The following is a 15,306-nucleotide window of genomic DNA, read 5'->3' as shown; positions in this document are numbered from 1 at the left end:
ATCAATTCGTCACTAATTACCTTCATCATTATCCAATCACGTATTTTTATACTCTTGTATTAAAGATCGTACTTACACATGTTTGAGTTTGCAGATGCCGACGCGACAACGGGCAGATGCCGATGCGACAACAACCACAGATTCCGACGCGACAACAACCGCTGATCCCAACGCGACAACAACCGCAGATTCCGACGCGATTGTCCTTTCTCAAGCTGTTGCGTTTATTCATCTACTTGCTGTAATTAAGTTCGTGCCCCGCAAACTATCTAGAGTTTTACGTTCCTCTAAGATGCACACGGGATCGTTGGCTTAGCTCCGTGTCGCGGTGATTATCTGCAGTTGTTTGTATTGGATGATTTACAAGCTTTTCTCGGCAGAGGATGTGAACATTGGCGGAGTTCCGTGTGCTTCCAGGCCAGGGTTGCCAGGTTCTCAAAACCGCCAGTATTACTATTTAAAAAAAGAAAAAAATAGCCCAATCACATTCAAAAGGGATTTATCGGTAGAATTCACATTATAGGGGCTATATATGACACTATTGGGGTCACTTCAAACCCAGAACAGAAATAGCAACCCAAAAAAAAAAAAAAAAAAAAAAACCGGTCTTGGCAACGCTGGTGCAAAGACTGAAAAAGACTTTGGTCTCAATCAACAAATATTCATCTGTACGCTCACGTGAACCTGCACGAATGAAGTCTCTCCGGACCAGCAGACAGAATTAAGGCTACCGGTCTCTTCGGCATCTCGCCTCCATCACTTCACCAGTCTACAGCATTATAGGTATCATTTTGTTCTATGCACTTGCGGCGCCTGGGCATTAATTTATTCTCTGCAAGGATTTATACTCACACGTTCAAATAAAGCACTGGGCGTTTCGTGCTTGTTTATCTAGCAGACTTGCACAGCATAATTAAGATGTTGATCATAGTGCATGCAATTTTCTGAATAACTTATTCGTAATTAGGCACTTTAAGGCTCATCATAAACGCTACAATCTTTTATACTGATAAAGATTTTTCACATTTCTGAAAAAAAAAGGCTCTGTCTAGCACACTTGAGATTTAATCCTATGCTTTAATCTTTGTTTATTCAGTCTTTTTCATTTGCGTTATTCCTGAAAAGTTCATACTCTAATGGGATTCTATGGTTGCAGATGCAGGGAACCGCTGCTCTCACCTCATCTTTACATGGCTTACTCTTGGGCTAGCGCATTATGAACACTGGATCTACCAAGCTGATGCGTATATGGACCCTTTCTTTTGAGTCGTAGGTAAGATACGGCTCAATGCTCAGTCAGCAGGCATATAACTCCACGTGACACGAGTTGCTGCTGACCTTATTTCAGAGTAGTGACACATCTCCAGTTTAAACCGAATATTAATTAGCAGGCATGGTTTGTTTGCGCTCCTGGTCTCCGTCTCAAGGCGCGGTCACACTAGACTTTAAACATGCGAAATTATTTCGGACGCCACTGCGAATATGGGCGGGAGCAAGATAAAACGGTCTCCCCTCAGTTATCACAAGATGGATTAATATGTGCTTGCTTGCACTTTGTCTTTTGCGACGGCGTCGAAAGCGTTTTATTATATTGTAACGTTACTCTGTATCTCTCTCTATAAATATATACACCCTAAGGGGAGGAGGGAAAAAAATAAAAAATAAAATAAATAAATATATATAAAACGTCGTCATTCCAATGTATCATCTGTTCCCGTCGACACTACAAACCATGCAGCTTCTTTTCTTTTATTTTATAACTCTTTTAATGTATTATAAAATAGGACGCTGTGCAACAGCTAAAGTTATAGCGCTTCCTTCCTTTTTGAATTTTTTACAGAGAGGTCATGCAGCAATGTATCGCTCTTCTACTGGTCCACATCCTCACGTTATGCAAATTCCCAGGTCAGAGTTCACCAAACTTGAACTTGGAACGCAGCGAAATTTTTCGCATAAGCTTGCGTTTCCGGTCCGATGCATTCGTATGCGTATGAATGGAAGTCGATGGAGAGAAAAGTGCAGCTTGACCGCCCATCACTCATAGCTAACTAACGGCTGGAGGGGCGCGTTAAGGAGGTTCTGCTCATGCTGTCAAACTGACGTCATCAGAAAAATGATTCGTTACAGAGTGGAAATGTTCAGAATTTGATAAGATTACTAAGACAAACAATGTTTAATTGTTTACATCAAGATTAGCAATGTGTGCTAGTAAGTTTAAGTCAATTCGATTTATGCGTATTTTAAACTTAACTTTTGATACGTCAACTTATTAAAAAAAAAAAAAAATAATAATAATTGGGGAGTGACAGTTAAAGGGTTAAGCTACAATCAAGGCTTGTTTATTTCGCGCATCTACTGGTGTTGGTTCATTCACTCTTACTCGGCTGTTGCGGCCTTCACTTTACACTTTTAGACTTTCAGACAGCTGTGCCCTCAGCCAACCCGGATTCTTCAGTCTGCCCTCCGTTAGCAGACATTATACTAAACGAAGTGCTTACGTCAGCTGGAAATCACATTTCTAAGGCGTCGCTCCCTCTACAATCAAGCCTACACGTTTGCATGGTCCGCTTTCTAATGTTTTTCCTTCCAATTTTTGCGTTCCTATTCTAATTTCGACCGTTGCTCCTTTCTCGTATTATATAAAAAAAAAAAAAAAAATCGCAATCTCAAAATTTCTCTATTCGCAGACTCCTTGCCAGCATCTAATTTACGCTAAAATTGTATAATCCTAATTTTCAAGCCTTTTGGTTATTCAGTTCTATTACTACTTAAGGGGTTAGCTAAATCTTCCAACAAATTAAAGACAAATGTCTGCCTATTACCCTGCCCATATTGCAAAATTAATTACTTCATCTGCTACGGCCTTCTTTCTAAGTACCTCCAATATTCTTCTCGAGGCAGTGTTTATCTGCCTTCTACGGGTTATGCTTCCAGGGGAATTCACTTCAAACTAATCAATTTGATCCTGCTCGCGGCATTTCCTTCAGATCTATGATTCGGACCAAAATTCTTCACACTCCCCTCAAGCACTCAAAACCGATGTGCAAGGTTCTGGTGTCACCTTAACAATTCTAAAATCAATAATAAATTCTGTCCCTTCTCTGCATGGTGAATTTCTTAAAATCCGACCTAGAACTTCTAAAAACGCACTAGCTCTATTTTACCTAACGGAGCACCCCTTTCCAAAGCCTGTTTTAGAACTCACTTAACCACTGTTCTCAAAGCTGCAGTCTATCCCCCTCTCTCTACTGGCCATTCATTCAGAATTGGGGCAGCTACTTCAGCAGCTGAACGAAGGATCTCTACATCAGCTGTTAAGATCATGGGCAGATGGTCTTCCTTAGCATTTGAATCATACATCAGACCTGATTCTAAACCATTATTGAAGCTCAGCAAGCTCTCCTGTAACTAATCAGGTAAATTCATGCAATTACTGGTGGTGGTGTTACTATATCTGTATGGTCTATCAAGGCCTGTACATGTCTGGCCTTTGTGGCTATTTCTGTACGGTCTTTCGAGGCCTGTCTGTGTCTGCCTATCATGGCTATTTCTGTACGGTCTTTCGAGGCCTGTCTGTGTCTGCCTATCGTGGCTATTTCTGTACGGTCTATCGAGGTCTATCAGTGTCCGGCTATCATGCCTATTTCTGTACGGTCTTTTGAGGCCTTTCCGTGTCTGCCTATTGTGGCTGTCTGTGTCTGGCCTATCGTGGCTATTTCTGTACGGTCTATCGAGGCCTGTCCATGTCCGGCTATTATGGCTATTTTTCTGTACGGTCTATCGAGGCCTGTCCCGTGTCTGCCTATCGTGGCTATTTCTGTATGGTCTATCGAGGCCTATCTGTGTCCGGCTATAATGGCTATTTCTGTATGGCCTATCGAGGCCTGTCCGTGTCTGCCTATCGTGGCTGTCTGTGTCTGGCCTATCGTGGCTATTTCTGTACGGTCTATCGAGGCCTGTCCGTGTCCGGCCATCATGGCTATTTTTCTGTACGGTCTATTGAGGCCTGTCCTGTGTCTGCCTATTGTTGCTATTTCTGTACGGCTTATTGAGGCCTGTCTGCGTCTGCCATTGTGGCTGTCTGCGTCTGGCCTATTGTGGCTATTTATGTACGGTCTATCGAGGCCTGTCTTGCGTCTGCCTTTCGTGGCTGTCTGCGTCTGGCCTATCGTGGCTATTTCTGTACGGTCTATCGAGGCCTGTCCGTGTCTGCCTATCGTGGCTGTCTGCGTCTGGCCTATTGTGGCTATTTCCGTTGGTCTATCGAGGCCTGTCCGTGTCTGGCTATCATGGCTATTTTTCTGTATGGTCTATCGAGGCCTGTCTGCGTCTGCCTATTGTGGCTGTCTGCGTCTGGCCTTTCGTGGCTATTTATGTATGGTCTATCGAGGCCTGTCTGTGTCTGGCTATCATGGCTATTTTTCTGTACGGTCTATCGAGGCTGTCTGTGTCTGCCTATCATGGCTGTCTGCGTCTGGCCTATCGTGGCTATTTCTGTTGGTCTATTGAGGCCTGTCTGTGTCTGCCTATCGTGGCTGTCTGCGTCTGGCCTATCGTGGCTATTTCTGTTGGTCTATTGAGGCCTGTCTGTGTCTGCCTATCGTGGCTGTCTGCGTGTGGCCTATCGTGGCTATTTATGTTTGGTCTATCGGGGCCTGTCCATGTCTGCCTATCGTGGCTGTCTGCGTCTGGCCTATCGTGGCTATTTCCGTTGGTCTATCGAGGCCTGTCCGTGTCTGGCTATCATGGCTATTTTTCTGTATGGTCTATCGAGGCCTGTCTGCGTCTGCCTATTGTGGCTGTCTGCGTCTGGCCTTTCGTGGCTATTTATGTATGGTCTATCGAGGCCTGTCTGTGTCTGGCCTATTGTGGCTATTTCCGTTGGTCTATCGAGGCCTGTCCGTGTCTGGCTATCATGGCTATTTTTCTGTATGGTCTATCGAGGCCTGTCTGCGTCTGCCTATTGTGGCTGTCTGCGTCTGGCCTATCGTGGCTATTTCTGTTGGTCTATTGAGGCCTGTCTGTGTCTGCCTATCGTGGCTGTCTGCGTGTGGCCTATTGTGGCTATTTATGTTTGGTCTATCGGGGCCTGTCTTCGTCTGCCATTGTGGCTGTCTGCGTCTGGCCTATCATGGCTATTTCTGTATGGTCTATCGAGTCCTGTCTGCGTCTGGCTATCATGGCTATTTCTGTACGGTCTATTGAGGCCTGTCCGTGTCTGCCTATCGTGGCTGTCTGCATCTGGCCTATTGTGGCTATTTCCGTTGGTCTATCGAGGCCTGTCCGTGTCTGGCTATCATGGCTATTTTTCTGTATGGTCTATCGAGGCCTGTCTGCGTCTGCCCATTGTGGCTGTCTGCGTCTGGCCTATCGTGGCTATTTATGTATGGTCTATCGAGGCGTGTCTGTGTCTGGCTATCATGGCTATTTTTCTGTACGGTATATCGAGGCTGTCTGTGTCTGCCTATCATGGCTATTCTGTATGGTCTATCGAGGCTTGTCTGCGTCTGCCTATCGTGGCTGTCTGCGTCTGGCCTATCGTGGCTATTTCTGTTGGTCTATTGAGGCCTGTCTGTGTCTGCCTATCATGGCTGTCTGCGTGTGGCCTATCGTGGCTATTTATGTTTGGTCTATCGGGGCCTGTCCGTGTCTGCCTATCGTGGCTGTCTGCGTCTGGCCTATAGTGGCTATTTATGTACGGTGTATTGGGGCCTGTCTGTGTCTGCCTATCGTGGCTGTCTGCGTCTGGCCTATCGTGGCTATTTATGTTCGGCCAATTGGGGCCTGTCCGCGTTTGCCTATCGTGGCTGTCTGCGTCTGGCCTAACGTGGCTATTTATGTTCGGCCTATCGGGGCCTGTCCGTGTCTGCCTATCGTGGCTGTCTGCATCTGGCCTATCGTGGCTTTTCTGTTGGTCTATCGAGGCCTGTCTGTGTCTGCCTATCGTGGCTATTTCTGTTGGTCTATCGAGGCCTGCCTGTGCCTGCCTATCGTGGCTGTCTGTGTCTGCCTATCGTGGCTGTCTGTGTCTGGCCTATTGCGTCTATTTCTGTAAAAACTTATAAGAAGTTTAATCTAACGTCATTATACTGATCATGCTAACTCTCTTTCTATATCTTCCAGGAACCTTAGAATTCACAACTGGTGGGTATACTTCATCTACTTTTTTGGGGGGAAGGCTGGCCCCGTCTGGAAGTCTCATAATCCACCTAATTTTGGGGGTCGGCTGCGGCCCTGCCTTCGTCTTCAGGCAGGAAATGCAGATTCGCTACCCTCGGATTACGAACCATGGACGGGGCCTTCCGCCAAAGAAATGTATAATTGTGCTGAGCTGTCAATAAATGTATGCTTCGTACATCCTTCTATCTCCCGAGTCTTTCTGGTAGAAATGGAAGCTTTAGCCTAAGTTCTGCCAGGAAGACTCAATCACTTCGTCACTAATTACCTTCATCATTATCCAATCACGTCTTTATACTCCTGTATAAAAGATCGTACTTACACATGTTTGAGTTCGCAGATGCCGACGTGACAACAGGCAGATGCCGACGCGACAACAACCGCAGATTCTGACGCGACAACAACCGCAGATCCGGACGCGACAACAACCGCAGATTCCGACGCGATTGTCCTTGCTCAAGCTGTTGCGTTTATTCATCTACTTGCTGTAATTAAGTTCGTGCCCCGCAAACTATGTAGAGTTTGACGTTCCTCTATGATGCACAAGGGATCGTTGGCTTAGCTCCGTGTCGCGGTGATTATCTGCAGTCGTTTGTATTGGATGATTTACAAGCTTTATAATAGCCTTCTTTCTAAGTACCTCCAATATTCTTCTCGAGGCAGTGTTTATCTGCCTTCTACGGGTTATGCTTCCAGGGGAATTCACTTCAAACTAATCAATTTGATCCTGCTCACGGCATTTCCTTCAGATCTATGATTCGGACCAAAATTCTTCACACTCTCCTCAAGCACTCAAAACCGATGTGCAAGGTTCTGGTGTCACCTTAACAATTCTAAAATCAATAATAAATTCTGTCCCTTCTCTGCATGGTGAATTTCTTAAAATCCGACCTAGAACTTCTAAAAACGCACTAGCTCTATTTTACCTAACGGAGCACCCCTTTCCAAGGCCTGTTTTAGAACTCACTTAACCACTGTTCTCAAAGCTGCAGTCTATCCCCCTCTCTCTACTGGCCATTCATTCAGAATTGGGGCAGCTACTTCAGCAGCTGAACGAGGGATCTCTACATCAGCTGTTAAGATCATGGGCAGATGGTCTTCCTTAGCATTTGAATCATACATCAGACCTGATTCTAAACCATTATTGAAGCTCAGCAAGCTCTCCTGTAACTAATCAGGTAAATTCATGCAATTACTGGTGGTGGTGTTACTATATCTGTATGGTCTATCAAGGCCTGTACATGTCTGGCCTTTGTGGCTATTTCTGTACGGTCTTTCGAGGCCTGTCTGTGTCTGCCTATCGTGGCTATTTCTGTACGGTTTATCGAGGCCTATCAGTGTCCGGCTATCATGGCTATTTCTGTACGGTCTTTTGAGGCCTTTCCGTGTCCGGCTATTATGGCAATTTTTCTGTACGGTCTATCGAGGCCTGTCCTGTGTCTGCCTATCGTGGCTATTTCTGTACGGTCTTTCGAGGCCTGTCTGTGTCTGCCTATCGTGGCTATTTCTGTATGGTTTATCGAGGCCTATCAGTGTCCGGCTATCATGGCTATTTCTGTACGGTCTTTTGAGGCCTGTCCGTGTCCGGCTATTATGGCAATTTTTCTGTACGGTCTATCGAGGCCTGTCCTGTGTCTGGCTATAATGGCTATTTCTGTACGGCCTATCGAGGCCTGTCCATGTCTGCCTATCGTGGCTGTCTGTGTCTGGCCTATCGTGGCTATTTCTGTACGGTCTATCGAGGCCTGTCCGTGTCCGGCCATCATGCCTATTTTTCTGTACGGTCTATCGAGGCCTGTCCTGTGTCTGCCTATTGTGGCTATTTCTGTACGGCCTATTGAGGCCTGTCTGCATCTGCCATTGTGGCTGTCTGCGTCTGGCCTATCGGGCTATTTATGTACGGTCTATCGAGGCCTGTCTGCGTCTGCCTATCATGGCTAATCATGGTCTATCGAGGCCTGTCTTGCGTCTGCCTATCGTGGCTGTCTGCTTCTGGCCTATTGTGGCTATTTCTGTATGGTCTATCGAGGTCTATCCGTGTCTGGCTATCATGGCTATTTCTGTACGGTCTATCGAGGCCTGTCCGTGTCTGCCTATCGTGGCTGTCTGCGTATGGCCTATTGTGGCTATTTCCGTTGGTCTATCGAGGCCTGTCCGTGTCTGGCTATCATGGCTATTTTTCTGTATGGTCTATCGAGGCCTATCTGTGTCTGGCCATCATGGCTATTTCTGTATGGTCTATCGAGGCCTGTCTGTGTCTGGCTATCATGGCTATTTTTCTGTACGGTCTATCGAGGCTGTCTGTGTCTGCCTATCATGGCTATTCTGTATGGTCTATCGAGGCCTTTCTGCGTCTGCCTATCGTGGCTGTCTGCGTCTGGCCTATCGTGGCTATTTCCGTTGGTCTATTGAGGCCTGTCTGTGTCTGCCTATCGTGGCTGTCTGCGTCTGGCCTATCGTGGCTATTTCCGTTGGTCTATTGAGGCCTGTCTGTGTCTGCCTATCGTGGCTGTCTGCGTGTAGCCTATCGTGGCTATTTATGTTTGATCTATCGGGGCCTGTCCGTGTCTGCCTATCGTGGCTGTCTGCGTCTGGCCTATTGTGGCTATTTATGTACGGTCTATTGGGGCCTGTCTGTGTCTGCCTATCGTGGCAGTCTGCGTCTGGCCTATCGTGGCTATTTATGTTCGGCCAATTGGGGCCTGTCCGCGTTTGCCTATCGTGGCTGTCTGCATCTGGCCTATCGTGGCTATTTATGTTCGGCCTATCGGGGCCTGTCCGTGTCTGCCTATCGTGGCTGTCTGCATCTGGCCTATCGTGGCTATTTCTGTTGGTCTATCGAGGCCTGTCTGTGTCTGCCTATCGTGGCTATTTCTGTTGGTCTCTCGAGGCCTGTCTGTGCCTGCCTATCGTGGCTGTCTGTGTCTGCCTATCGTGGCTATTTATGTCGGTCTATCGAGGCCTGTCTGTGTCGGCCATTGTGGCTGTCTGTGTCTGCCTATCATGGCTGTCTGTGTCTGGCCTATTGCGTCTATTTCTGTAAAAACTTATAAGAAGTTTAATCTAACGTCATTATACTGATCATGCTAACTCTCTTTCTATATCTTCCAGGAACCTTAGGATTCACAACTGGTGGGTATACTTCATCTACTTTTTTGGGGGGAAGGCTGGCCCCGTCTGGAGGTCTCATAATCCACCTAATTTTGGGGGTCGGCTGTGCCCCTGCCTTCGTCTTCAGGCAGGAAATGCAGATTCGCTACCCTCGGATTACGAACCATGGACGGGGCCTTCCGCCAAAGAAATTTATAATTGTGCTCGCTGAGCTGTCAATATATGTATGCTTCATACATCCTTCTATCTCCCGAGTCTTTCTGGTAGAACTGTTTCTACAGGGCCATAATGTAACATAGAAGGTAATGGAGCCCTTTATACATTGTTGTGTATCTTTAGAAATAAATACTGGACAAATTGAGTCTTTAAACACCTCAGATGTAAAGTTATTCGCTGTCAAAGTGACGCCGAAATGAATGGGAGTCAATGGGAATGCTAACGCAAGTGAAGTTCTGCTACAAGATGGCGGCACCCGGCTGACTTCAACTTCCGGTCGACTTCCTTGCCGCCTGACGTATGGGCGTCAATCATAATGTGTTGCAAGGACACGCCCTTCTCTACTTCTGATAGGCTTGTAACGTTAGTTAAAGGTGCGTTCCTCTCATATGATCGGTAGAAGAAATAAATTGGCTCGAAAATATTAAACTATGTCATATAAGTTTGTTCTTTGATTTTGTTTGAAGTATATCGGGGCCTTAAACCTTATCACTATGGGCAGTGGAGATGATGATATTTCCAGACCAGTTTTTAGATTATTGTTTGATCAACAGGAGGTTGTCAGTAGTAGAATCTAAAACCTTGACATTTACAACCATATTGTAATCGTCACATCTCACCACTGAACAGTGATTGCTTGACAGAAGGCAAAGGTGAACAGCACAGTGCAGGTAAAGCTTAGTGGAGTTTGCAGTGAAGATATACATCCTGAAGGAGAAACGGCTGGATGTCGAGACGCCGTTCTGCAGCAGCTCCACTGTGTCATCATTTGGATTGGGACACCTGAGAATATCAATGATAAACAATTAATATATATATTTTTTCAAGCAAGACATTCTATATGTATGTCCTGTGCTTTAGCACTGAAATACTGGAAAGTAAAGCATTCCACAGGGATATGTTTCATTTTTTATTCTATGTATGTGCAGATCAAGGGGTATTTTTTTATTTTATTTACAGTGACATGAGACTGATCTTTTTGGAATAGAAAAGAAGCATTTTTTTTTTTTACTCTTGAACGATGAGATCCCAGCGGAGAGTGTAATCGGGGTCATTCACAGGTGTAGCCCAACATGTGTCTATCACCAGGGCAAATTGTCGACTGTCAACCCCCTCAACGCGAACTTCCACATGCATCTCCTGGTTGAGCTCCGCATCCACACTACCAGTGAAGGGCCGGGTAAACTCATCGTCCTGATATGGAATCATCCGAACACGATATCTGCCTTCACCCGCTGGAAGGCTCTTGTGCACAATGCTATTAAAATGAAGGTTAGATCTGTGTTAAGAGTTACCCCGTTTTGTTATTTATGTTTCTGCTTAGAGAATTAGCTCACACACATACACAAAATCTTAATTTAGTGAAAATGTTGACATTTGCACTAGCTCTATGTTGTTACATCTTCAATGTGTATTGATTATCACCTCTCCAGTGGGTTGATTTCCATATTCATGGAAAGAGTTTCTGTTTGGGGGTAAGCGCAGCTGAAAGAAAGCTTCAGAACCTTCTCTCTGCTGATGAGGCCTTCTGTCCTCGGTGTTCCCAGAATGAAGTTATCATAGATGAAGTGGGTGCCATTGGCCTGTTAAAAAAAAAAAAAAAAAAGGTAAATTTTGTAATTCAGCCTAATTGAATTCTAGATATGACAGTAATAGTAACTACATAGGTAACACTTTATTTTGATGGTCCATTTAGAACATTTTGTCAACTACAAGTAATACTGCACATGTCAAGTAGTCGTCTACTGACGATATAACTTATTCTAACCCTACTGGTCTACTAACACTCTTCTAACACTCTAGTGGAGTAAGTAGACATGTCAGTGCAACATTACTTATAGTCAACAGAATGGGTTAAAGGAACCATCAAAGTAAGGTGGAGGCACTACATAACCCAAACAGTTGCATAAGTCACATATTAATGGTGGAGAATGCGGGCAACAGTTTTTCTTTTCTTTTTTTTGTGTGTGTCATGAGCGACAGGTTACTTACATATACAGTGTGGGCTAGTAGGTTTGTACAAGTGGTGCTCACAACAGAGCCAAATAAGTCAAATGGATATAGCATAACCTATAGGGCAGGGGTCTCCAAATCACAACTCAAACAGGTGGTGCAGTCAAGTGAGTCAAGGTCTTGGTGACTTTTTTAGCATTAGTTTATAAAGGGAATGTGTTGTCACTCTCCTGGCTAACATCAGCAGAAGAATAAAACACTTACTGTATATTCCCGAACCCTTCTCAGATGGTCTAGTGAGGTTTTTTAGTCCTTTTTTTTGATGTCACAGATTGATTCATCAGTGAGAGTTTGACCCCCAGTTTGGATGGTTTACTTGAATAGATTATACATAAATGAATCTCACCACAAGGTTTGTACCACAGATGTGTTCATTGTTGTCAAAATGAAATTCCACTCTGCCATTGCGCACTGTTCCTTTACAGCTTGGATCATTGAGATGTAAGATATCAGCTGAAAAACCAGCCTCAAAGAGCTGACAGCGAGACACAGACATGGAGCCAGAGCTGCTTTCACAGGTTTCTGAGAAATCTGAGAAAAAGAAAAAAAAATCAGTACAAAATTACAAACGTTTTGGCTTTTTAATGGCATTAAAAAAAATCAATTAAAGATTACCAACCGAAAGATTCAGAATTCCATCTGGAATGGTTCGTGTTACATAAACAGCCATAAACACCATTTTTTTCTCCACAGTGTTCATCCTCAGAGCAACTGAGTTCAGTACAGTGATCCCTCACACCTGAGAGGAGAAGCACAGATAAAAAAGAAATTGAGTCATTTGAACAGAGGCATAGGTAAACATTCTGTTGCCAAGAACAGAACCATTGCCAATCCACGCTGTTACTAATTGTCATGCATCTTTTATGTTAGTGGTTTACAAAAATGACTTTTGCTATTAACTGACGGCTCACATGTGTGATAGTGGAATGAGTTCATGTAATAAAAATGCATGTCCAAAAAGATGCTCATGAGAGTTCATGAAATAATTAATACTTTACCAGTGGTTGTGACTGTTGGAGTAATGGATGCTGTTGGTGTTGCTGCTGTCGTTGAAGAGGCTGCACTAAGCCTTGTGATATCTGATAGCAGGAACAATTGTTTTTTTTATCAATATAATTTTAAATAACACAGAAAGGTAAATGACTGAAATACACATTAATAAATTATCACCTGCACAGTAAGCTCCACAGAATATTGGCCTGACAAACTCATACACATAGTAATTTCCTGGACAGGCTTTGACTTGTATAGGGATAGATCTGTAATAACAGCAGTCACTCCACCCGGAGCCACAGACCTGACGGGTGACCACCCCATCTTCCAGCCGCGGATGGGAGCCGTTGAGCCACATTGGGATGTAAGTGCCACACATGTATTGATTCACACATGATTCTGGCATCTGGGCACTCTGACCGTTGTAGAACAGCCTGTACCAGCCCTGGAAGTTATCACACCTTCTATAGTTACTATCATAGGGATTGTCTGTTGCTCTCCAAGTCTCATTCAGACTGTTATAGTTGTAGCAAGGGTCAACTCTTGGGGTGGTGAAACGTACTATTATGAAAAAAAATATATAGAGAGAACATAGAGAATATTATATACAGCAGATAAATTTATTCAGGATAATAATGTGAAAATCGCAATAATTCACAATAAAACCCTGTTCACACCAATAATCCCATCAAAGCTGTGGTGTGGACTCCGTTTTTCTTTAATACTGAGAACGTTTTTAGAACTATATTTTCAGCATTATCTTCCTTGGTGGGAAAGTACCTTAAGAATACAAATAAAAGTAACAGGGTATATCAAAAAAATAATATACCTGAACAATATGTAGGAGATGGGATTGAAAGAGGTGGTCTGGTAAATTTGTAGACATAATAGTTTCCCGGACAAGCTTTGACTTGGATTGGGTCGGATCGGTAGTAACTGCACTCCTCATAATGAGAGCCGTAAATGTCACGAGTAACAACTCCATCTTCAAGCCGAGGATGAGAGCCAGCAAGCCACAGAGAACTAAAACCTCCACATGCCAAGTAAGACACACACCATTCAGGCATCTGAGCACTCAATCCATTAAGAAAGAGTCGATACCAGCCATCCCAGTTAACACCTGTGTCATCATAATCAGCATTGAGTCCATTCATATGCCCGTAATCAAGTATGTTTCTCCAGTTGTCATTGAGTGTGTTGTAGTTAATGCATGGGTCATAATCTAAAATTGAGAGATGACAAGATCTAAACAAACAAGGCATTTTTTATGAAGTTCATGAGTGCAAATCTGAACAGGTCAAGCATAAAGATCACGAGATTCCTAGACCATTCATCCTTAACAGATCTGTGTAATAGGGATGCTACATGTGAATAAACAAAAGGTGTGATTTTCAATTTCAATGCAAAAATTAAATTGGAATTTTACTTGTAAGTTTTTATTATTTGTAATAACACACATTTATTCATTTATAAAGACTGATTAACAACTTACTCAAAGGGTTGTTGGTTCTACTGGTTATAGATGGACTAACAGTGGAAATCGGCTGTGAAATGGTGCTAATATCTGAAAAAAGATAATTCATCATATGACTAAAATCAGTACTAGTTTAAAAGACTTCAAAAGTGGTTAAAAAAAAAAAAAAGAGGAAAAAGCACAGTACTTGTACAATATCCTGCACACCACACGTCTGGCTTCACAAGTTCATAGACATAGTAATTTCCTGGACATGCTTTAACTCTGATTGGTCTTGTTTTGTAACTACAGCATTGAGTCCCGTAGGTCCCTCCACAGACCTCTCTGATCACAACTCCATCCTCAATCCGAGGGTGAGGACCGTTCAGCCACAGGGTTATCTGTGTGTTACATCTGTATGAACTAACACAGGTCTCTGGCAACTGGATGTTCATTCCACGGTAGAAAAGCCGGTACCAGCCGTTCCAGGAGAAAGAAGAATCACAAATGCCATCTTCACTTTCATTGTTGGCTCTCCAGGGACGATCCAGAGACTTATAGTTGTAGCAGGGATCACTGCTGATGTTTTGGAAAGCAACTGTTATGGAGTTTGCAAAAGTAATGTTAAAACACTGTAATTAAATTGAAAACAATTTAGAGTATTCTAAAACATATAAGAATGGTTCATTTCGTGATTTTGAGCAATTATATTGTAGCCAGTAGTGTGCAGTCTGACCAAAATGAGGTATATCTGGCCAACAGAATGGGCAAAACACCTTGGTTGGGATTACTCTGATTGGTTTGGTTGATTTAGCTATGGTATGGACTTTAAATAGGCCCAAGAGGACTTTGTGGTATTACCACATGGTCACATACTGTTATGCGTCATCTGTTTGTCATCTGACATCCTGCGCATGTGTATTACGTATTCAGTGTTCGTAGACTCATTTTGTTTCTTTACAAATTCAAATCATTACAAAGACAGACTTTTAACAACATTGTCGTCTGCATGTCTGTCTATATATATATATATATATATATATTGTCCTTGACTGAATTTGTTTCTTGTCAGTTCACTGTGGGAGCTTAATGTTATCTGCTTCACACATGGTGGTTTAGCTGTTACAGTTTGCTAAAGCTTTATTTCTTCCAGGGTTCTGGATTTACTTAATTTTTTAAAAAATATAAAAAATATATTTATTATTGTAAGTAAGCCTGCAATTAGATCCACACCTCCACTACTTTCTTTGCTGGCAAACACATACAGTAAGTAGGCTATGCATTTGTGATACTGAATGTTTGGTTTAAATTTGTGAGATTTCAGGGATTAAGGGAATGCTACA

The 15,306-nt window shown here is 43.5% G+C and overlaps 1 protein-coding gene across 1 annotated transcript in view; it reads right to left on the bottom strand.

The window, feature by feature from the left end:
* LOC127952526 (alpha-tectorin-like) overlaps positions 1 to 15,306 on the bottom strand; it is a 32,350-nt gene that overhangs the window by 4,343 nt on the left and 12,701 nt on the right. Inside the window, exons 4-6 of the mRNA XM_052551051.1 lie at positions 10,930 to 11,087; positions 10,517 to 10,762; positions 10,125 to 10,287 (exon numbers count right to left, since the gene is read on the bottom strand). Of these exons, the coding sequence (XP_052407011.1) occupies positions 10,125 to 10,287; positions 10,517 to 10,762; positions 10,930 to 11,087 (567 nt within the window). The remainder of the gene's footprint in view (positions 1 to 10,124; positions 10,288 to 10,516; positions 10,763 to 10,929; positions 11,088 to 15,306) is intronic.

This window comes from Carassius gibelio, chromosome B3 (genome assembly GCF_023724105.1).
Source record: "Carassius gibelio isolate Cgi1373 ecotype wild population from Czech Republic chromosome B3, carGib1.2-hapl.c, whole genome shotgun sequence".
Classification (NCBI taxonomy): Eukaryota; Metazoa; Chordata; class Actinopteri; order Cypriniformes; family Cyprinidae; genus Carassius; species Carassius gibelio.
The sequence above is the reverse complement of the archived record's forward strand: the minus strand, read 5'-3'. Positions and strand labels throughout refer to the sequence as shown.